A 21,699-nucleotide genomic window follows, 5' to 3' on the forward strand; every position below is an offset into this window, starting at 1 on the left:
GTTGTGTGCTTATAATCTCATCATATATATTTCGTAAAATTAATAATCTCAATTTACTGCCTGGCTTTTCGCCATGCTCCCCAGCTGTTTACAACTTGGCGTTCACGTGGATGGCCAGCACTCCGTCGTCCTCGGAGCTGCCCACGTAGATGGAAGCCCGTCCGTCGGATCCGACGCTGACGGTCTTGCCCGTGCAGGAGGAGCCGCTCTTGGAGCCGGAGATGACGTCGCAGTAGGTGCCGGCGGGCAGGCCCGTCTGCAGGGAGCTGTTCAGGTCGTAGTTGTCGTTGTTGAAGGCCACGAAGCCGCGGCTGCCGCGGCTGAAGGCGATCTGGTTGCTGCCGTTGTCCCACCAGTTCTGGATCGCGTCCGAGCCCACGGCGTTCCGGAAGGCCACCATGTTGTAGATCTGGCGCCAGCGGTGCTCGCACACCCAGCCGCCGCTGCAGGAGTTGTCGCTGTTGAAGACGGGCGAGGCGATGTTGTGGCCGTCGGTGGTGGGCGGGCCCTGGTCCGTGTCCGAGAAGGAGAAGGAGGACATCACGCGGGGAGTGCCGAAGGGGTGCGCCAGCATGAAGGCGGAGGCCATCTTGTACTGCTTGGGCACCTTGTAGGTCAGCACGTCGGCGCCGCCTGCTCCGTGTCCGCGCTGGTTGTCGTGGTTGTCGACGAAGACCAGGGAGCGGTCGGAGGCGGCGAAGCCCCAGGCGGTGCCCCAGTTGGTCAGGTACTGCAGCTGGTCCTTGCCGCGGAACACCTTGCCGATGGAGTCGGAGTGGCGGAACTCGGTGACGGCGCCCAGTCCGGTGTACTCGGACTTGCTGATGGCCTCGCCACCCATGTCGATGACCTCCTGCACGATGTAGGCCTTGGAGCCCGAGTTGAAGCCGTGCTCGGTGTTCAGGGTCTTGAGGCGGCCATAGATGACGGCCAGGTCGGCGGGCCACATGTGCTTGGCGGCGTCCACGCGGAATCCGGCCACGCCGAGGTCAATCAGATGGTCCAGGAACTCGACCACCTTGTCCTGCACCCAGGAGTTGCCCTGGTTGAGGTCGCGCAGACCGACCAGCTCGCAGTTGCGCACCTGGTTGGCGTCGTTGTAGTTCTCGATGGAGCAGGTCGGGTTGAAGTCCAGCGAGGAGTAGGGCACTCCGGGGAAGCTCTTGGTGCTGGGGCTGGCGGTGCTGCCGCCCGTTCCGTAGGTGCCTCCGTCGGCGGCCATGTGGTTGAAGACCACGTCCACGTAGGTGCGCACTCCGACGGCGTTGCATCGCTTGACCATGCTGGCGAACTGCTGCTCGTTTCCGGAGCGGGTCTCCAGCTTGTAGGAGATGGGCTGGTAGCGCTCCCACCAGGGGCGGCTGTCCTTGACGGCGTTCTCGTTCACGGGGGAGACCTGGACGCCGGCGAAGCCATTGGGTCCCAGGAAGTTCTCGCACTCGGCGGCGATGTCGTCCCACTTCCACTCGAAGAGGTGCACCATTCCACTGCGACCGGAGGCGTAGTTGGTGTCGAATTGGGCGTTGGCCACCGCCAGGAGGGCGAGGCACACTATGCTCTTGGCCAGAAACATGCTGATTCCAGGTGGAAGTTCAGTTTCACTCTGGTCGGAATTAGTCAGTGCAGCTCCTTTTATAGTGGACCCCACTGCTACTTTATCTGGGGGCTTCGCGGGGAGTGATTTGTGACTGCTCGGGATCTTATCGCTCTCTAGGGGTTTTTTCACGCATGGGGTCTAATCAGAATTCCGAGCAGACGTATTGACTGGAGATCGCAATTTTGCGCAGATGATTAGTGGGCCGGCTTATTTTGATTATGATTCCATCAATAACTCATCGGGAAAATGCATTCCTTTGGTATCGGCTTCTGTTCGGAATTTATTGGGAATTTATTGACCACTTATTACGTCCACGCTTCTAAGAGTGTGCCTACCTTGAACTTTGGCCCAATGGACAGATTTTTAAGCGTATTTGAAGCCTTGTAATCCTGCTATATCGCCTTAACAAGCTGAATTAAAGGTGGCCACCTTTTTTGGGTTCTGGAGTACGTGACTTCTGGCCTTGACTGGCGGCCACTTGATCTCCGGGTTCTGAAGTGGCGGAATGTTAACACGTCCAGGACGACGGATTAATTGGCGACTGCTGCGCAACTTATCTCTGTCTATGCAGGACCTTTTTCGGCTTTGCATGCTCACATTTCCTTCCTGTCGCAGTGCCAAATGAAATTTGCAGGGCAAAGGAACGTAACAAAAAAGAGCAAGAGCAAGAGAAGGAAGGGCAAAATGCAACACATGGAGCTAGTCAGACTCCTTGGGGCGCTTCCTGTTGATCCTTGAGCGCATAAGGGAGTCCTGCCATGCCGGATGTCTCTGGGTAATTTAGATAGCTGCAGTTCTTGTTGCTGCCGCTCAAAGTTGCATAATGTCACTTTGAAAGTGTCGCAGGGCAAAGGACATGCGAGCATACACCCACCCCATACACCCACCCACAGGACATGCAGACATCTTAAAGCTGCGATAAGCCGGTAACGATTTTTATGAAATTCCTAAGATGGCAGTCTCCTCCATTCGCTGTTTGCTTACATCGCACCCTGTTCGCTTTTACATTTGGCTCTTAGTCAACATCCTTTTTTAATGTGACTGTGTATGCCCGAAGGATTTGTGCGTAATGAAAAACTGTCACGAAGGGCGAAGGATGAGCCTAAGCCATTTCGCAGGTATGTGTGGAGATTGAATTGAAAAGCGCTCGCCGCGATCCGGGGGAGCATTAAAATGGCAAATTTGTGACCAGGACTTGGGCCAGGACATTTATGGCCGTCAGACGGCGACGGCAACGGCGACGACAGGGACATAAAAACGGCGACGCCTGCGTGATAAGCGCATAAATCAGTAGAAGGACGAAGGACGAAGGACTCCCTTACCCCAAAGCCAAGGGCTCAACCCAAGACGTAACTCCCCATGTAGAAGACACTTTTTAATTTCAGTTAATATCTCAGCTGCAATGTGGAGTTACTAGAGTAATTCACTCCCCAGTTTATTTTAGTTTCATCTGCTGGCAAATAACAGAAAACAAACTTTCTTGTTTACAAATTAATGTTTCACAATTAACTAACCCAATTTCATGAGAGCGCTAAATTAAATTACCCCTATCGCGTTTCTTGATGTTAAGTCTTGCAATTAATTAAACAATTTTTGATTTAACTGATTATTTGAATTTCATTATCTTCGTTACTAAACATTATCTCATTTTCTTATCGCATGCACAGAACCACAAATCATTAAGCCACACAATGAATAGATAAAGCTACAACCAGAAGAAAATTTAATTATTATTCAACGTCAAGGGTTCGCTTGACACATGCCAAAATGTTATAAACAATATATATCACACCTGCCGCGATTTCCTGCACTGAGTGTGTCAATCTAGAGCAGCAATCACTATTCCATCGAATTATACGCGCCATGATCAACACGCGAGCTGAATCCCTTATGCCCACAGGACAATGGCGAAGGACATGCTGGTGAGCTCATTGCTTATGCTCGAACACGGAGCAAATTCAAATTACAAATTATGTTTTCGTCATTGAGCCAAGTTTTACGAGAGCATGCGCCAGCCCCGCCCCAAGTATCCGCCCTAAATCCTCCCCAGCATCCGATGGTCAATGTCCGCGCGGTGTCAACTATTTAGTTTCCGGTTTTAACTTGCGCCATAAACTGGGCGTTATGTGTCCGCTTTTATGGCTTCTAGCGACGTCCCGTCTTCATTGTTTCTTAATAATCCGACGAGCGTCTTCGGAGTGCACACCTCCACGCATTAAGGATGTTTATGGGCCAGACACTGTTTCCACCGGGATCTGGTGACTCCTGAAGGGGGATGGGAGGTGGAGGTGGTGACCCCGGCTAGTTGCATGCCACACATACTTCCGCTGCGCTGCAGTCATAAATGCGCTTAATTGGCAATTTTTGTGTGAGCGTGTTGAAATTTTTACACCCCACCCGACTCGACCGAAAGTTGCAGTCATAAATAGGAAATATGTTCCTGGAGTGCCTGCGAGTCCGTTTGCCGAGTGTGGCGGGGGAAATGGAAGGGGGGGGCATTGGTTTTATGGGTCATGCATGAATTTGCTGGGATTTATATGCGGACTACATGACCTGGATTCTTATGGGCCACAACCAGTGCCATTCCTTTGGCTAATCAAAAGATATTTCGGTAGCCGAAATAAATGAATATGGCTCGACCACAAGTGAACATTATCTTTTTAATACCTTGAACGATTCACTTTATTATTCATAAACATCTCAGCTCTGCAATAATTTATCCCCACAAATTACCTGACCCATTAGCTATCGATGTATTATTCACAAATAATTTGGATACTTTAATGCTTAGGTACTTTTGGGTACCTTTAAAAGCTTGTCACATGACCGGCAAAGAATACTGATGTGTGGTCTATGATATAGAAAGCAAATGGATGAGTAGCCAGGAAGTACTTCACCCCATTGAAGGTGTGTGTCAAACTACCATTGCCTGAAATCAATCAAATAATAGAACAGTATCTTTCAGGTTTGAAGGATAATTCAAATTACCAACATCAGTACTGGGCGCACCAATGCCCTGCTCCTGAAACTCAAAGCTGACTACATGGATGACGCCGTCAATGCGAAAGTTGGTGTTTCTGTGCAGCAACGTTGAGAACGACTTGCTCGGCTTGAATATATCCTTGATGCCCATCTGTTCCAGAGCTGGCGTGAGTTCCAGATCGCTGTGTAGCCTGAACTTCGGTATGCCCACAAAGACATCCATCATGGTTAGATTCCTGGCAACGCTAACGATATCCATGCCCGACAGCTTCACTTGCAGGTGAGCGAGTTCATCGGGCTGATCTGGCTTTATCAGGAGCATTTGGAGATCTCCCTGGGAAAAGGGCACGAGCACGGCGCTGGCTTTAAGATTCCCCAAGGTGCCGAATGCAAACTTACTATCCTCGTGCATCATGGGTATCATAACCTTCTTAGCGGCATTCACCCGAAACTCGCGGGGATATGTAGCCTCCGGATTGAAAGTGTGCTCCCAACTGAGATTGAAGTAGATGGCATTTATGAGGAGTGCTTGGCTGTTCGGCTTCCACCAGCTCTCCTTCACCACCTGTCCAATGTGCTCGCCCATTTCGTGGCTATAAAGTGTATTCACCTCGTTCAGCTTTTCACGATTAAAGGCGATATTACGAGCTCTACCCTCTGTGTGTCGCATGAAAACCCTATATTCCGTGGACATCTTCAGATTCTGACGTACGAAAAATCGGGTTAGACTCTTGGCCACAGGCGCTGTCTGCGCACTCATGTCAAAGATTTTCTGTGCCTCCGGCTTGTGGTCAGATAGATGGGTTCCTTGGTAGTGCAGAGCCTTTCGAATCTGCTCGGACTCCGCCTCCTCCACGCCCACGTAGATGAACAGCATGCTGGATCGTATCATCTCCGTGGAGAACATAATGTTCCTGTTCGAAAAGCTGCTCACGATGGCTGCGTAAAATCCATCCGTCAATTGCACATTCTTCTGAGCCTTGTAGCGTGAGATTCCTAGAAGGATTAACAGCAGCACGTACATTATTATTATTATTCAATATTCTGTTCGATTTTTAAGCTAAGATGCCCACAATTTGAAGCGTGTAATTACAAACTGTTTGCGTAGAAATTGCAATTCTAGAGGTGATATATGAGCCACTTTGTGTTGGCAATATCGATATTTCGAATTTATTTTTACATATTTCATAATTAACTTACAGCATTTTGAAATTGATGTTTGTGTTCTAGTTCCAGAACAATATAAATTACTCCTTGCAGGCCAAAGTTCAGATTGATCACGCTTCGGTGGCGTGCCAGTCAAGTGGCCAATAAATCTCCGGTATCAACCAATATCTGAGGAATGCATTGTCTTGATGTTTACTTATTTGGAACTCATTATAATTAGCCACCAGTCAATAGGTCTGCCCCGAACTCAGATAACACGTCTTAATCGCGATTTAATCAACTCAACACATAGAAGCGAACGTAGTGCCTTGGGGGCGATAAGATCAATCTACAAATCATTCCCCTGCAAAGCCGCATAGATTTAGTCATCATTTATAAGGAGGTGCATCAACACGCTTTCGATCAGAGTGAAACTGAACTTCCACCTGGAATCAGCATGTTTCTGGCCAAGAGCATAGTGTGCCTCGCCCTTCTGGCGGTGGCCAACGCCCAATTCGACACCAACTACGCCTCCGGTCGCAGTGGAATGGTGCACCTCTTCGAGTGGAAGTGGGACGACATCGCCGCCGAGTGCGAGAACTTCCTGGGACCCAATGGCTTCGCCGGCGTCCAGGTCTCCCCCGTGAACGAGAACGCCGTCAAGGACAGCCGCCCCTGGTGGGAGCGCTACCAGCCCATCTCCTACAAGCTGGAGACCCGCTCCGGAAACGAGCAGCAGTTCGCCAGCATGGTCAAGCGATGCAACGCCGTCGGAGTGCGCACCTACGTGGACGTGGTCTTCAACCACATGGCCGCCGACGGAGGCACCTACGGAACGGGCGGCAGCACCGCCAGCCCCAGCACCAAGGGCTTCCCCGGAGTGCCCTACTCCTCGCTGGACTTCAACCCGACCTGCTCCATCCAGAACTACAACGACGCCAACCAGGTGCGCAACTGCGAGCTGGTCGGTCTGCGCGACCTCAACCAGGGCAACTCCTACGTGCAGGACAAGGTGGTCGAGTTCCTGGACCATCTGATTGACCTCGGCGTGGCCGGATTCCGCGTGGACGCCGCCAAGCACATGTGGCCCGCCGACCTGGCCGTCATCTATGGCCGCCTCAAGACCCTGAACACCGACCACGGCTTCAACTCGGGCTCCAAGGCCTACATCGTGCAGGAGGTCATCGACATGGGTGGCGAGGCCATCAGCAAGTCCGAGTACACCGGACTGGGCGCCGTCACCGAGTTCCGCCACTCCGACTCCATCGGCAAGGTGTTCCGCGGCAAGGACCAGCTGCAGTACCTGACCAACTGGGGCACCGCCTGGGGCTTCGCCGCCTCCGACCGCTCCCTGGTCTTCGTCGACAACCACGACAACCAGCGCGGACACGGAGCAGGCGGCGCCGACGTGCTGACCTACAAGGTGCCCAAGCAGTACAAGATGGCCTCCGCCTTCATGCTGGCGCACCCCTTCGGCACTCCCCGCGTGATGTCCTCCTTCTCCTTCTCGGACACGGACCAGGGTCCGCCCACCACCGACGGCCACAACATCGCCTCGCCCGTCTTCAACAGCGACAACTCCTGCAGCGGCGGCTGGGTGTGCGAGCACCGCTGGCGCCAGATCTACAACATGGTGGCCTTCCGGAACGCCGTGGGCTCGGACGCGATCCAGAACTGGTGGGACAACGGCAGCAACCAGATCGCCTTCAGCCGCGGCAGCCGCGGCTTCGTGGCCTTCAACAACGACAACTACGACCTGAACAGCTCCCTGCAGACGGGCCTGCCCGCCGGCACCTACTGCGACGTCATCTCCGGCTCCAAGAGCGGCTCCTCCTGCACGGGCAAGACCGTCAGCGTCGGATCCGACGGACGGGCTTCCATCTACGTGGGCAGCTCCGAGGACGACGGCGTGCTGGCCATCCACGTCAACGCCAAGTTGTAAACAGCGGGGGCAAAGTCCAAGGACAGAGAGCCGAGCAATTGTTTGAGATTATTAATTTTATTAAATGTATATAATGCGATTATTACACACAAATCTTTAAAATTTTAAAATCAAGATGGGGAGCAACCGGTATGTATAAATCTGAAAACCTTTTACGATGACGAATGATAAATTTTATTGTACTAGGAATTGTCCACAAATAACTGTTGCACATAAAATGGCGAAAAACAACATATGGGTGAACTTGTTTAGGAGGGTTGCCTTTTCACCTCGGTATTCAGAATTATTTGCAGCCGGGTCACCACAGGCACAATCATCTGGAGCCCGAGATGTTCCTCCATAATCATGACAATTTCTTTGCGGAGCGCCTGCTCCAAGGACTCGCTGATATTGCGCTTCTCAACGATCTCCACCTGCGGCACGTGGAGCGGATAATTCGCAGGGCAGGTGAAGACCAGCTGGAGGGCAAAGCCTGCTCGTTCCCCCGCTCCCACACTGGCTCCATCCTCATAGTTTTGAGTGGACAGAGGAACTTTCAGCTGCAAGTTCGGGCGACGGGACAAAACCAAGTAGGCCAGTCCCAAGTAATGCATTGTTCGCACCTCATTTTCCTGCAGATCCCTAAAGTATCGCGCCGTCCTCACAGCGTCCCAGTCCTCCGGCATGGTCCTCTTCACCACTCCTCCCTTCCGTTCCCGTAACGCCATTCTCCGGTAATTTTGAATTTTGCCTATGCTTTGGAAAATTTCAGCTTTGCCTGGATTTCCGCTTGCCCCACCAAAAATTATTTGAAATGTAATGCCTGGCCATCTCGCCAGCCGAGATTTGCATAGTCCCATCAAAGCAATAACAGATGGATGCGATGGCTTTGAAGGCTCTCACCAGACTTAGGATCTGCGTGGAGGATATGCGAATGTCCAATGCTCTACTAGAAATTACTAAAACGAAACGTAAAGGAAAACTTATTTCTGCTTTCCCTTTGGTTGAAGGTAAAAATGAATAGATTATATTATGTAAAGTACTTTTTATTTGGAATAAATAATATGGAACATAGACATTGTATTCAAATGTATGTAAACCATAGTAAACCGAATCAAAACAAAAAAGCAACAAAAAGAAATAATATCCTAAGAGCACCGCCTTTCTTATAGAGGATATTTAAAATAAAACTTGTATACTTGTATCCTGAATAAATTCGCATTAATACTCCAGCCGCAAATTGAGTTTGTTCGTTTGTTCGTTTGCCTGATTTGATTAGCCCAGATTTGCTGGTCTCAGTGCTATGCAAATTAGTTGTGTGATTATCGCGAAAATTGGCAAACAGAGGGCACTCCGAACGGGGGTGGAATAACCGCCACCCTGTAATAGTTTTCAGCTCCAGACGTGCGTGCGAATTTTCTCTTTGGTCGCCTTCGGCACTTGGGAAATCTTCCACGCATATGAGTTACGTTTTTATTAGCCCCGGGAAATTTGCATTTTAGAGCAGTCTCGGTCACGTGAGAAGGTTTGATTAGGGCACACATGTGTCCTTGGTGTGAGTTGGGGTTGGGGTTGGGGTTGCGTTATCCTTTCCTTTGATTTCACACTACAACGCCCTTGCATAGTGCTGCTCTTCCTAATGAGAGATGATGAACGAGCGATGCTCACCTCGCTGTCAATCAGATTTCAATAAAGCAGCCAGCAACCCGGCAGTCTCAATCTTCATTAAAATCCAACGTGAAGATGGTTGGGAATAAAATAAAAAACCCTACCATCGAACTCACTCAAACATGTTGCATTGCCCCTACAACGGAGTGTCGGTGGGCCGAGTGTCGAGTGTCGAGGCTTTCCACCCAGTTTTCCGCCCGCTTTTCCGAGAGTCCTTTCGGCTGGCTGGCGGTTGGTTGGCCACGTTTGCGGCTCCTAGCCGAGATGGCAACGCCCAGGAACGTGACCAAATCGCATTCGGGGCGTGCACCCCCAGTAATCGGGAAACGGATGTCTGACTCCTCTGACTCCTTTCGCCACCAAGAGGGAATTGCAGATTTTTCCTCAATCTTGTATTGACTTTTTGCCACTGCCTGCCGGGATTTGAGGCCCTCCACCCACCGTGTGATTGGCTGGGGGTCTGAGAGTTCCTGGTGCTTTGTTTTTGAGAGCTTCCTGTCGCTGTTGTGAAAAGTTTCTGAAGCACTTGTTTACGATTTGAAGTGTATTTTCCTGGCTGACTGCTGGGGGAGGGTCTGTCATAATTTGGGCTGCAGTCGGTGCCCATCGATTGCGATCTCCGGCAAGTGTGAAAAGTTTTCCACTTCAAGTCGGCAAATCTCAGCTGCTAAGTTCTTTGGTTATGCTAATGAGACAAACTTTGGCCACTCCGATCGTTGGCATGTCTATAATTGAAAGTTCTGTCTCTTTCTGTCTTCTGCTTGAATAAAGTTGGTAGTGCTCTGCGGATGAAACAAGGTCACTTAGGCAAACCCCACCCAATTGAGACACACCTGCTGTGCTGAACAAGCAAATCATATTTGGAGCCCCAAGAATCTGATAAGATATCACCTTTCCCCGAAGGTTATAAGAAGACCATCGAGCATCGATGGCTGTGCATAGAGCTTTCTAGCCCAGCATGAAGTACTCTACCTTGCTAATACTGGGTCTCATCTTGGCCCTGGCCTTCACCAGCCAGGCCAAGTCCAAGTCCAAGAAGCAGAAGAACAAGCAAAAGCAGCTGGCCCAGCAGGAGTCGATCCTGCCCATGTCCGAGCCCTGCAAGCCGAGCAAGTGCAAACTACCCGATTGCCGCTGCTCCGATGCCGTCTTACCCACATCCAAGTTCCAGGGCAAAGAACGCGAGATTCCGCAGGTGATATTGGGGTTCCTCCTCTCCGTATAAATATCAATTCTTGTTTCCCCAGTTCGTTACCATCACCTTCGATGACGCTGTAAATGCTGTCAACTTCGCCCAGTATGAGCTGCTCTTTGAGGGATTGGTCAATCCAGACGGATGTGGCGCCGCTGGGACCTTCTTTTTGTCCCACGAGTATACGGATTACGCGAGGGTGAATGCACTCTACAGGGCGGGTCACGAGATAGCCCTGCATTCGGTGACCCATGGAGATGGCACCGATTACTGGCGATCGGCAGATGTGGCCACCATAGAGCGAGAGTTCGGAGCGCAGCTGAAAATGTTGCAGACCTTTGCCAAAGTGGATCCCAAGAAGATTCAGGGAATGCGCCTGCCTTTCCTCCAAATTTCCGGCAATAACACCTTCGAAGCAGCCCGTCGCTTGGGCTTGACCTACGACAGCTCCTGGCCAACGCAAAAGTTCAAGGATCCGGCCATGTGGCCCTACACACTGGACTACAGGTCGCAGCAGGACTGCCAGATAGGACCCTGTCCGGAGGCCTCCATTCCCGGATTCTGGGTCAATCCCATGGTCACGTGGACCGACACTGAGGGCTACAGCTGCTCCATGATCGATGCTTGCGTTTACCCGCCGGAGGACGACGTGGACGAGCTGTTCGACTGGATGATGGAGAACTTCAATAGGCACTATCTGGGCAATAGAGCTCCCTTCGGGATGTATCTCCATGCGGCTTGGTTTTCGCGGGGTCGCAATTACTTTGCTGCCTTCAAAAAGTAAGTAACTATATTTATATACAGAAAGTTAAACATTACTTTTAAACTGACAATACTTGCTCATTTGAATTCCCGCAGATTCATTAACCACCTGAACACATATTCGGATGTGTATTTCACCGGAATTTCGCGAATGCTGGAGTACGTGCGGATGCCCACGCTGGGAACTCCGTTCACGGACTGTCCCGATCTGCCGGAGGCGGAGTGTCGAGCGGTCCAGTGCCATGTCCAAAAGATGTCCACCGGCGAGGAGCGCTACATGACCGTCTGCGACAAGTGCCCGTCCGTCTATCCCTGGCTGGACAATCCTCTGGGTCAGCAGCTCTAAGCCCGCCAGCCATTCGCCCCATAAAGCGGCTACACTGAAGATAATAAAGTGCAATTTTTGAATAGAAAAATAGGTCTCTGCTTGAACATGCAACGCCTGCAACAGTTTGGTTTTCCTTTGTGTACTATGTAATGAAACTTCCGTGTTTTTCGAAGGACAACGGCTGACATTTCCCATCTCTAAGGCAAATTTACATGCGCCGCAATACCGCTGTCACTGATAAATGAGCCCAAATTATGTTCCCGGCCGTGAGACGCTTAATTAACTCATTCAGCGAAGCAGAGCCCCGAGTGTTGTCATATTTCATGGCGTCCTCCTGAATTAATGCGCCCGCTTCCGGACCCTCACATGGAGTCCTGCTCTTGGTGCCCTGCTCTTGGAGTCCTGCGCTTGGGGTCCTGTCAATGCAGCTGCTACCTGTAAATGACGCTCGACCGTCTGGACATCGCAGCAGCCATCGGTTGCATTTTTGATAATGGACCTCTAACTAATGACAGCCCCCGGGTTGCATATCACTCAGGTATTGGCGAACTGTCTGGTTCTAGTGCTCTTTTTTGTAGAAAGGCTTTCACACTTAATAATAAACTTTGACAATGATATTATTTACTCGAAGTCCAGCAGTGCAATTAAATTTGTATTATGTATGCATAGAAGCAATTTGACAATAAAAACCATTTTTCTTCTAATTAAAACTAGTCATGACACCCACATTTATTAAGATATTAAAATATTATTAAGATGTCTAAGAGGCATGTCCATCCACGTTTAAATCATTAATAAAACCATTTATTCCTTAGAGAACGTGTGCGGTTTTGAAGGTATACTATACTCGGTTTGAAAAATATTTTATTTTGCTTCACTTTCAACTCCTTTCCCTGCAGTATGATTGCAAATTATTCCAGGCGGCGTTTCCAAAACTACTATAAAGAGGAATGCTGAGACTAATCTGTGTCATATTGGTGATATTACCCGTATTAAATTTTTCTAAAATCTGAAATTCACAGGACATTTCTAATCGACATGCTGCGGCTAACTTTGATGAAGTTTCTATTCTTGTTTATCTTGGTGAGCCTCAAAATGAATGATGCGACTGGACTGCCGAAACAACAAAAAACGAAAAATATGCTTTTTAGCATTTGTGACAAGTATAGGGTCAAAGGCAGGTGTCAAAGTTGTCCGGAGGGTTATGTCCTAACCCCAAATGACCATTGCCGTAAAAGTGCCTAGCAGCCTTCAGTGAAATTAATTTACAACAATTTGTACAATACATTAAATAAAATATTCACATTTTCAGCCTACAAACTATTTTAATAGGTAATATATTTCTGCTTTAGAGGTGTGTTAAGTTCGCTGTTTTAAATAAGAAGCGTCTTTAGAAACTACTATAAATTCTGCAAAATTAGACTCGACAATTTAGACCTTAGTGCGACATTGAACGCAGTGGACGTGTTTGCTTGAGCTTCCTTTCAACGTTATTAAATCAGACTTTACCATGCTTATCAACGGATATTCCTGCACCAAGCTTCTGCTTTTGGTGGCTTGCCTGTGCTTGGCATTTGAAGGGGCTGTCTCGCAAAAAAAGAAGTGCACTGCAGCATACGACCATATTCTCAGGCACGCAAGATGCGAATCGTAAAGCCATAAGTGCCAAAAAAAAATCGAATAATCAAATTATATCACGGTTGAAACAACTATATTGATTACACCAAATAAATCATTTTTGAACATTACAAGAGCGTGGAAACTCATTAACTCAGTCAGCGAAGCAGAGCTCCCGAGTGTTGTCCTCCTGACTCAAGGCGCCAACTTGCGGACACTCACATGAAGTCCTGTTTTGGGGTCCTGCTCTTGGGGTCCTGCTCTTGGTGTCCTGCTCTTGGGGTCCTGTCAGTGCAGCTGCTACCTGTAAATGACGCTCGACCGTCTGGCCATCGCAGCAGCCATCGGCTGCATTTTTGATAATGGACCTCTAACTAATGACAGCCCCCGGGTTGCATATCAGTCAGGTATTGGCGAACTGTCTGGTTCTAGTACCTTCTTTGTAGAAAGGCTTTCACTCTTAATAATAATAATAATAAATAAAATTGCAGCGCAATTAAATTTGTATTATGTATGCATAGAAGCAATTTGACTATAAAAACCATTTTTCTTCTAATTAAAACTAGACATGACAGACACACTAGTTAAGATATTAAAATATTATTAAGATGTCTAAGAGGCATGTCCATCCACGTTTAAATCATTAATAAAATCATTTATTCCTTAGAGAACGTGTGTGGTTTTGAAGGTATACTATACTTGGTATACTATACTTGGTTATGTTTCACTTTCAACTCCTTTCCCTGCAGTAGGATTGCAAATTATTCCAGGCGGCGTTTCCAAAACTACTATAAAGATGAATGCTGAGACTAATCTGTGTCATATTGGTGATATTACCCGTATTAAATTTTTCTAAAATCTGAAATTCACAGGACATTTCTTATCGACATGTTGCGGCTATCTTTGATTAAGTTTCTATTCTTGTTTATCTTGGTGAGCCTCAAAATGAATGATGCGACTTTTAGCCTTTGTGACAAGTACAGGGTCAAAGGCAGGTGTTAAAGTTGTCCGGAGGGTTATGTCCCAACCCCAAATGACCATTGCCGTAAAAGTGCCTAGCAGCCTTGAGTGAAAATAATTTACAACAATTTGTACAATACATTAAATAAAATATTCGCATTTTCAGCCTACAAACTATTTTAATAGGTAATAAATTTCTGCTTTATAGGTGTGTTAAGTTCGCTGTTTTAAATAAAAAGCGTCTTTAGAAACTACTATAAATTCTGAAAAATTAGACTCGACAATTTAGACTTATTGAGACATTGAAAGCAGTGGACGTGTTTGCTTAAACCTCGTTTCAACGTTATTAAATCAGACTTTACCATGCTTATCAACGGATATTCCTGCACCAAGCTTCTGCTTTTGGTGGCTTGCCTGTGCTTGGCATTTGAAGGGGCTGTCTCGCAAAAAAAGAAGTGCACTGCAGCATATATTCTCAGGCACGCAAGATGCGAATCGTAAAGCCATAAGTGCCAAAAAAAAATAATCTAATAATCAAATTGTATCACTGTTGAAACAACTATATTGATTACACCAAATAAATCATTTTTGAACATTACAAAAGCGTGGAAACTCATTAACTCAGTGAGCGAAGCAGAGCTCCCGAGTGTTGTCCTCCTGACTTAAGGAGTCCTTCTCTTGGTGTCCTGCTCTTGGGGTCCTGCTCTTGGGGTCCTGTCAATGCAGCTGCTACCTGTAAATGACGCTCGACCGTCTGGACACTGCAGCATCCATCGGTTGCATTTTTGTTAATGGACCTCTAACTAATGACAGCCCCGGGTTGCATATCAGTCAGGGACTGAGTATTGGAGGGAGTGGGGATCCTGTGCGGCCGCACTTTGCGGTTGCTGTCGCAAATTATGTGTGCGGTTAGCCGAGCCACCCCGTCCCTTGGGTAGTGTTGGGTCCGAGCGGAGGTGGGGCTGCTGGCCAGGCTGGACATGGAGGCAACCGCAACATATTGGTTGATAGTTAACCAGGAGTGGTGGGAAACGGGGGGCATCTCTGGTAACCTGAGTGAATTGGGTAAAAATTCTCGACAATGGGTGGGCAGAATTTCCTTGTAGACGCTAGGCAATACCATAAGGAGGTACAAAATTTGTTACAAGTGAAGTTACATTTATTTCAATACTAAATAACTTTTAGGCACGCTTGTGGCAATGTTTATTAGCCAGGACATAGCCATGTGGGCAGTTGGTCTCCAGAATATTATACGGCTGCGCCTGCATGGATCCATTAGGGCTCCACGTTTTCTCCAGATTTACTTTCACATCTTCAATAAGGTTGCTCGATTTGGGACCACCGGCTACGGACTCCACAACTTCGCTGTCCAGCGCCGAAGTTTCCAGAAGCGTGCTGCCAATGACCAAGATACTAAAAAGGCAGAGTAATCCCATCGAAGATGCCATTTTGAATTTAAACCGCTGCCGATGAGTAGTGGAATTGAACTGAATCGAAAGCACAGTTTTCAGTTGATCATTACGCCTCGATGGCCAAGATAATTGTGAAAGTAGTCATCCCTTATAAGGCAAGATGATACAAGGGCTCTCGAAAATTAAACAAGATGATGATGATGCAATTGCTTTGGTCGAAGGTTGCCAGTAAATCAGATTTCCTTCGATAGATTAACATTTGTATCTGCGATAGAAATAAATACAAGAAATAAATACATCGAGCAAACAATGCGGCAAGGAAAGAAAGCTCGCTTTTATGAAAATTAAGAGAATGCTCGAGAAAATCGCAACAAAAGTGGGCAAATATTTGCCGATTACTTTCCGAAACTTGCACTGATTAACAGCAAGCGCGGATCCATTGTCCTTTTGCCAGGACATTTCATTGCTCAGAGCCGCAACTGCCACCCCTTAAATTTGAAACTTCTTCCACGTTTAGCTTCAATTTCGCTTGGGTGAGGTGGCTGTCATAAATAAATGACTCTACGAGCCTTTCGCTCTGCCCCAGCTGTCTGTGACCTAAACAGGCATTATTTTAATGTACTTTTATGTGGTACACAGCGCAAAAAAGGTTCAAGTATTTAACACTGGGTCGCCCCATTGCCATCAGTGTCACCCACACAGCCAAATTACATTTTTATGTTTCAATTTTTGTTTGCTCTTCTTTTTACTTCGCGAAAATTATGCCAACCACCACGGCAATTTGATGATGATTACGATGATGTGGGTCGCTGGCTGGCAGTAGGAAGTATATCGAGGGCCCTATGTGCTTTGCGGTGGCTGACAATAGAATTGTCAAAATTATTTGCTCAAATTGCTGACATTTATTAGGCAGGTTACGGCTCGAGCTCAGGTTACGGCGTAAAAAGTCACTTAGAAGATGAGATATGGGTTTTACATCGATCCTCGGGATGCGCATCTGACTGGAAAAGCGTGTAACGACAAAATGTCATCATAAATGGTTGTTGAGTTTGGTGGGGCTTCTGGTAAGTTTAAAAATTAATCTGGAATATATATGTGGGACTTATGCTAAAATCATAATAATCTGGATAATCTAAGGCTGGTAAATGTTTTTCCTACAGTTTGGTCTTGGGATTTGATAATTTGACAATGATTTTATTTGTTTTAATTCTAGCGGATTGCTATTGGCAATGCAATTATGCATGGAAGCAGTTTGACCAGAAAATGTATTATGATGAAAATATTATTAAGATGTCTAAAAGACATGTGCACCCACGCTTAAATGATTAATTCCTTAGAGAACGTGTTTCGCTGGGCATGAAAATGTGACTGAATTTAAAGATGATCGCCAGTTGCTTGTTCCACTCAGTCATCGCTGCTTCATCGTAGCAAACGAGCGTGCATCTCGGAGAAAATGTTGATACATATAAACCCATTGGTGCTGTGCATCCTACCGCTGGCATTCTTCCTAATCGAGGCAAGAACGCAGCCCAACGTTAACAGACCCATCGTGTTCCCAAAGGATGATGATGAAACTGGCTCGAGATTCGCATACCCGATCATCGAGAATAGAAACGTGTTCGGAAAGCACTAACTCCGCAGAACAGATCACCAGTGGATCGGAGGAGCTGGTCAATGGAAGCACCACCGTGGTGCCCGTTATAGACAACCGAATATTGCTGGAAACGAGCCAAATATGTAAGCCAAATATGTATCAGCTTTTTGGAAAACGTTGCAGAAGGCCGGCATAGTCTGTAGTCTACAAGATTGAGGTTAGTCAATAAAGTGATATTTGTATAGAACTATAGAACTATAGATGGTCAGAAGGTTTTTTGGTGATTATTGAAAGCGATTTGAAGGCATACAAAAATCACCATCGAAATCACATTTCGCAAGTGTGGGAGTAACGCTCTGGGGAAATTTAATGTCGTGTGAAACAAAGTAGGAAGTATATCGAGGGCCCTATGTGGACCTTAAAGAACGTGTGTACTCGGTGTGTGAAACATTATATTTCACTCCACTCTCAATTCCTTTCCCTGCAGTAAAATTGCAAATTATTCTAGTCTCAAGAAACTGCATGAATGCCGAGACTTAGCTGATTCGAGTATGAACTCATGAACGCTGCCTCGAATCTGGTCATTCGCGATGGTGAATGCAATGCGTTGCGGTCATTCGACCGATTCGCTGAGTATTCACTTAATTATGTAAGAGCTTTCCAATTGGGTGCCATGTAGACCTTATCAGCGTGCATATATGTATACTCGCACATTTGCCAGCAGGTTGTAGAACTAATAAGCTAATGCCTCTCGGACCCCGACTTCTGCCTCACGAAGTGGATCCGAAACTGAATCAGAAACTGAGCCAGTGCCGGAAACTGAGACTTGAGAAACTCAGTCTCGAAAGCGATATTGCCGAGTGTAAACGTGTTTACTTGGGCTTCGATTGCAAATACACAAAACCAACTTTACGATGGCAATTACGCGGCGGCTTCCGTGGCCGAAACTGCTGTTTTTGTTTGTCTGGCTGTGTCTGGCATTGGATCTGAATCGCGCAGCTCGAGTGGCCAGCCTTTCGAAAAATTCTACCCATCCTTCCACCGAGTCCAAGATGATAACGTTCGTCAAAGAACCTGAGCCCGATAAACCTGCTCCTTGGGATCAAATTGAATCCACCACCATTGCTAGCAAAAATGCCAGTAGTGCCAATGCCAGTAGTGTGGAAATTGGGCCTAGGATTGTCCTGGAAACATCGCCAAAATGTCCAGAGGGCACTACCCTGACTGCAAATAGTCATTGCCGGAAGATCGCCTAGCCTAGTGTCACAAGTCTGAGAACAGCTGAGAATTAATTGTCAATAATTAAATAAATATATTCAAAAGTATTAAGTGCAAATGATCGTCTTGCCAATCATGTTTGTGTATCAGGAAATCAGCGTTTGATATAGCTGGGAACCAAATTATTTTGTAACTGATAATCTTAAAAAGATCGAATTTCTATGATTATTCATTTCTGTCAGTGTAGACTAGCTGAGATATATCTGAAAAGCTTAATGCTACTCTTCTGCTTTGTTTACGTTTTGTTTTTAATGGGAGAGCTTGTGAGCTCCCCGGCCTTTGTTATTGTTGTCTCCCATCAAATCGCTCCCATCATTTATCTGGTTTCGCTGGGAATGAAAATGTGACGGTGAATTTAAAGATGATCGCCAGCCAGTTGCTGGTTCCACTCAGTCATCGCTGCTTCATCGTAGCAAATGAGCGTGCATCCCGGAGAAAATGTTGATACATATAAACCCATTGGTGCTGTGCATCCTACCGCTGGCATTCTTCCTCATCGAGGCAAGAACACAGCCCAGTGGTGACAATCGCATCGTGTTCCCAAAGGATGATGAAGAAACTGGCTCGCGATTCGCATACCCGAGCATGAACTCCACGACAACGACAACGACCACGACAACAACCACGACTACAGAAGAACCCGCATCCACAATAGCAACAAGTTCGGAAAGCACCAACTCCGCAGAACAGATCACCAGTGGATCGGAGGAGCTGGTCAATGGAAACACCACCGAGGTGCCCGTTATAGACAACCGAATATTGCTGGAGACGAGCCAAAAATGTAAGCCTGGCTATCAGCTTTTTGGAAAACGTTGCAGAAGGCCGGCCTAGGCTGTAGTCTACAAGATAGATGTTAGTCAATAAAGTGATACTTGTATAGAACTACAGATTGATTGATGGTCAGAAGGTTTTATGGTAATTATTCAAAGCGATTTGAAGGCAGACAAAAATCCCCATCGAAATCACATTTCACAATTGTGGGAGTAACGCTCTGGGGAAATTTAACGTCGTGTGAAACAAAGTGTATATTGTTTGGTGGTCCGCACAGTGAGTCAGTGTCTCACTCCAACTATTTCCGGTGCATTCAGCTGCGACTGTTATTCCCTACTCTTCTGGTGTGTAATTTGATGCCTTATCTGATGTCATGAACCTGGCTTATCAGCGGCTCAAAATAAATAGGGAACTCGGCTTGATTCTCGACACGACAATGCTGCTCAGTCTCTGTTGAATACTTAACGCTGTCGGTGGTTCGATTCCGCGTTCAAAATGTTTTCCCAACTCTTATCTATAAGGTTGGCTGTGTCACTGATCCTTTTAATCAGTGGCCAGTGGACTTCAGCTCGGCCCCAAAATCCTTACTACGTGGAAAACGGAGGACATGGATACTCGTGAGTATTCCAAAAACTTCTCAATGAAGAATATCTGACCAAGATGGTGAAAGATTAAGGTTATTATAAATAATAAATTTCATTTTATTTAGGCACCATCATCGCCACCATGGTCATCACGAACATGGACCAGGATTTGGGCCAGGATCCAATGGACCACCTCCCTTTGCCTTAGGTCGTTTCCCACCGCCTCCTCCCTTTTATCCTGATAATCAGCCATCTGGAGGTCGTCAACCGTATTATCCGAACGGTGGTGCAGTTCAAGGACAACCTGGCGGTCAATTTCACCAGCATGGAGCTGGTTTTCACAGAGGACAACAGGAATACCCGCACCCTGTAGGAGATTTTAACAGGGGACATCCAGGCCTCCAGCAACCCGGTGGAGATTTCAACAGGCGCCAACCAGGTTTCCAACAGCCAGGAAATGAGTTCAATAGAGCACAGCCTGGTGGAAGGGCGCCAGGCCATCAACAACCAGGAAGCAATGAGTTACCAACCTACCCTCGGGGATCGGATCGCCAGCAGCCGGGTGGCGATGCAAATACTCTACAGCCTCGACCTGGCCAAAACTCTGTTGGGTTCCAACAGCCAAATGAAAATTCAGGCGGATTCCCTTCACAGCCTGGAAAAAATTCGGGTGGGTTCCAACAGCCAGGCCAGAATTCTGGAGGATTCCGGCAGCCAAGCCAAAGTTCTGGGGGATTTCAAAAGCCAGGCCAGAATTCTGGAGGATTCCAACAGCCAGGCCAGAATTCTGGAGGATTCCAACAGCCAGGCCAGAATTCTGGAGGATTCCAACAGCCAGGCCAGAATTCTGGAGAGTTCCAACAACCAGGCTTTAATCAGGGACCGAGACCTGGAACGTCTAATAATTTCATTGAACCGCGTCCCATAAGCTCGGATGAAGACTTCTCCAGCTTTAATTTCCAGTCCCCCAAGTCTTTGCAGCCTCGACCTGGAACGTCTAATAAGCCCATTGAACCGCGTCCCATAAGCTCAGATGCATACTTCTCCAGCTTTAATTTCCAGTCCCCAAAGACTCTGCAGCCTCGACCTGGTCAGGATCACGAGACTGGGGTCTCTGGCGAAGGGCAGACTATTCAACCGATTCCCGGGCAGCAGCAGCCTTCTGTGATCCAACCTATTCCCGGAAAAGCTCAATATCCCGACAATGTTGGCCAAAACATCAATGACCTCTTCAATACCCAAGACTTCTTGTCGCCAGATTTGAGCAGAGCGCCTGGATCCAACAGAGATCCCAAGTCGGATGCTGAGGAAGCGAATCCGGAGTCGGTCAATGAGCGCAGTCTCTTCAACCTGGATCCCAAGTGTGCCGAAGGACTCAAGGTGATGGCAGGACGTTGCAGGAAGGAAGCCTAGGAAATTCGCGTTGAAATTAAAATCTGAATAATACTGATTCATCTACGCAATACGTATTTCATTGTGCCATTAAAGCTGTCATTATGTGTAATAATTGAGGCTGACATTTTTTTGGGACATTTTATTCAAGTGATAAGGTTGTTTATGCAAGATAGCAAGTACAAATTTCCCAGAGATTACCTCAGAATGCTTTTTGGGAAAAGAGTGACTTACATAGAAATGAGTGCGCTAAAAGTACGTAAGTATATTACGTATACCGCTGTAACAACTTTTGATAATCACAAAATTTATTAATCAGCAATATGCAATTAATACAATCTTGAAATATATCAGTTAAGAAAACGTTATCTCTATAATATTGAATTACGGTTGTATAATTACAAAGCTGTCTATAATTGATTACATTGGCTAATCAAATAAATGGAATGCGTTTCGCGCCAGTCAATTTTATCAATTTCTTGAAAAGCCCACACG

The 21,699-nt window shown here is 47.2% G+C and overlaps 9 protein-coding genes and 1 pseudogene across 9 annotated transcripts; 6 read left to right on the plus strand and 4 right to left on the minus strand.

Annotated features, from left to right (window-relative positions):
- Positions 1-9: 9 nt before the first annotated feature.
- LOC122612207 (alpha-amylase B-like) lies at positions 10-1,605 on the minus strand. Its single transcript, XM_043785653.1, has one exon. It carries the CDS (start codon positions 1,571-1,573, stop codon positions 89-91), a length of 1,485 nt encoding a protein of 494 aa, XP_043641588.1. The 5' UTR covers positions 1,574-1,605; the 3' UTR covers positions 10-88.
- A 2,656-nt stretch (positions 1,606-4,261) lies between these two features.
- On the minus strand, positions 4,262-5,652 carry LOC122613907 (serine protease inhibitor 42Dd). The gene is made up of 2 exons (XM_043788323.1): positions 4,586-5,652; positions 4,262-4,526 (listed from the first exon to the last, which is right to left on the minus strand). The coding sequence occupies exons 1-2, from the start codon at positions 5,601-5,603 to the stop codon at positions 4,405-4,407; spliced, it is 1,140 nt and encodes a 379-aa protein (XP_043644258.1). The 5' UTR covers positions 5,604-5,652; the 3' UTR covers positions 4,262-4,404.
- Positions 5,653-6,150: 498 nt separating this feature from the next.
- On the plus strand, positions 6,151-7,760 carry LOC122615180 (alpha-amylase B). The gene has a single exon (XM_043790122.1). The coding sequence runs from the start codon at positions 6,183-6,185 to the stop codon at positions 7,665-7,667; it is 1,485 nt and encodes a 494-aa protein (XP_043646057.1). The 5' UTR covers positions 6,151-6,182; the 3' UTR covers positions 7,668-7,760.
- A 57-nt stretch (positions 7,761-7,817) lies between these two features.
- On the minus strand, positions 7,818-8,533 carry LOC122615181. Its single transcript, XM_043790123.1, has one exon. The coding sequence runs from the start codon at positions 8,504-8,506 to the stop codon at positions 7,916-7,918; it is 591 nt and encodes a 196-aa protein (XP_043646058.1). The 5' UTR covers positions 8,507-8,533; the 3' UTR covers positions 7,818-7,915.
- A 1,723-nt stretch (positions 8,534-10,256) lies between these two features.
- LOC122613903 (chitin deacetylase 8) lies at positions 10,257-12,061 on the plus strand. The gene is made up of 3 exons (XM_043788318.1): positions 10,257-10,509; positions 10,562-11,286; positions 11,365-12,061. Exons 1-3 carry the CDS (start codon positions 10,273-10,275, stop codon positions 11,612-11,614), a joined length of 1,212 nt encoding a protein of 403 aa, XP_043644253.1. The 5' UTR covers positions 10,257-10,272; the 3' UTR covers positions 11,615-12,061.
- A 3,293-nt stretch (positions 12,062-15,354) lies between these two features.
- Positions 15,355-15,629, minus strand: LOC122614852. The gene has a single exon (XM_043789524.1). The coding sequence runs from the start codon at positions 15,619-15,621 to the stop codon at positions 15,355-15,357; it is 267 nt and encodes an 88-aa protein (XP_043645459.1). The 5' UTR covers positions 15,622-15,629.
- A 1,350-nt stretch (positions 15,630-16,979) lies between these two features.
- LOC122613707 lies at positions 16,980-17,884 on the plus strand (annotated as a pseudogene).
- A 118-nt stretch (positions 17,885-18,002) lies between these two features.
- On the plus strand, positions 18,003-18,515 carry LOC122613706. Its single transcript, XM_043788019.1, has one exon. The coding sequence runs from the start codon at positions 18,094-18,096 to the stop codon at positions 18,433-18,435; it is 342 nt and encodes a 113-aa protein (XP_043643954.1). The 5' UTR covers positions 18,003-18,093; the 3' UTR covers positions 18,436-18,515.
- Positions 18,516-18,631: 116 nt separating this feature from the next.
- Positions 18,632-19,339, plus strand: LOC122613705 (merozoite surface antigen 2-like). The gene has a single exon (XM_043788018.1). It carries the CDS (start codon positions 18,896-18,898, stop codon positions 19,286-19,288), a length of 393 nt encoding a protein of 130 aa, XP_043643953.1. The 5' UTR covers positions 18,632-18,895; the 3' UTR covers positions 19,289-19,339.
- Positions 19,340-19,652: 313 nt separating this feature from the next.
- LOC122613704 (glutenin, high molecular weight subunit DY10) lies at positions 19,653-21,316 on the plus strand. Its single transcript, XM_043788017.1, has 2 exons — positions 19,653-19,845; positions 19,938-21,316. Exons 1-2 carry the CDS (start codon positions 19,724-19,726, stop codon positions 21,223-21,225), a joined length of 1,410 nt encoding a protein of 469 aa, XP_043643952.1. The 5' UTR covers positions 19,653-19,723; the 3' UTR covers positions 21,226-21,316.
- Positions 21,317-21,699: the final 383 nt, after the last annotated feature.

Source organism: Drosophila teissieri, chromosome 2R, assembly GCF_016746235.2.
Source record: "Drosophila teissieri strain GT53w chromosome 2R, Prin_Dtei_1.1, whole genome shotgun sequence".
Lineage (NCBI taxonomy): Eukaryota > Metazoa > Arthropoda > Insecta > Diptera > Drosophilidae > Drosophila > Drosophila teissieri.

Bases quoted from the DNA above. Each gene is read 5' to 3' on its own strand.
- LOC122614852 (XM_043789524.1), bottom strand. From the start codon at position 15,621: ATGGCATCTTCGATGGGATTACTCTGCCTTTTTAGTATCTTGGTCATT.
- LOC122613903 (XM_043788318.1), top strand. From the start codon at position 10,273: ATGAAGTACTCTACCTTGCTAATACTGGGTCTCATCTTGGCCCTGGCC. The intron at 10,510-10,561 runs GTGATATTGGGG...TTGTTTCCCCAG, and splicing joins AAGAACGCGAGATTCCGCAG to TTCGTTACCATCACCTTCGA. The intron at 11,287-11,364 runs GTAAGTAACTAT...GAATTCCCGCAG, and splicing joins TACTTTGCTGCCTTCAAAAA to ATTCATTAACCACCTGAACA.
- LOC122613705 (XM_043788018.1), top strand. From the start codon at position 18,896: ATGTTGATACATATAAACCCATTGGTGCTGTGCATCCTACCGCTGGCA.
- LOC122615181 (XM_043790123.1), bottom strand. From the start codon at position 8,506: ATGGGACTATGCAAATCTCGGCTGGCGAGATGGCCAGGCATTACATTT.
- LOC122613704 (XM_043788017.1), top strand. From the start codon at position 19,724: ATGTTTTCCCAACTCTTATCTATAAGGTTGGCTGTGTCACTGATCCTT. The intron at 19,846-19,937 runs GTGAGTATTCCA...CATTTTATTTAG, and splicing joins AACGGAGGACATGGATACTC to GCACCATCATCGCCACCATG.
- LOC122613907 (XM_043788323.1), bottom strand. From the start codon at position 5,603: ATGTACGTGCTGCTGTTAATCCTTCTAGGAATCTCACGCTACAAGGCT. The intron at 4,527-4,585 runs GTAATTTGAATT...GATTGATTTCAG, and splicing joins TGCGCCCAGTACTGATGTTG to GCAATGGTAGTTTGACACAC.
- LOC122613706 (XM_043788019.1), top strand. From the start codon at position 18,094: ATGGCAATTACGCGGCGGCTTCCGTGGCCGAAACTGCTGTTTTTGTTT.
- LOC122615180 (XM_043790122.1), top strand. From the start codon at position 6,183: ATGTTTCTGGCCAAGAGCATAGTGTGCCTCGCCCTTCTGGCGGTGGCC.
- LOC122612207 (XM_043785653.1), bottom strand. From the start codon at position 1,573: ATGTTTCTGGCCAAGAGCATAGTGTGCCTCGCCCTCCTGGCGGTGGCC.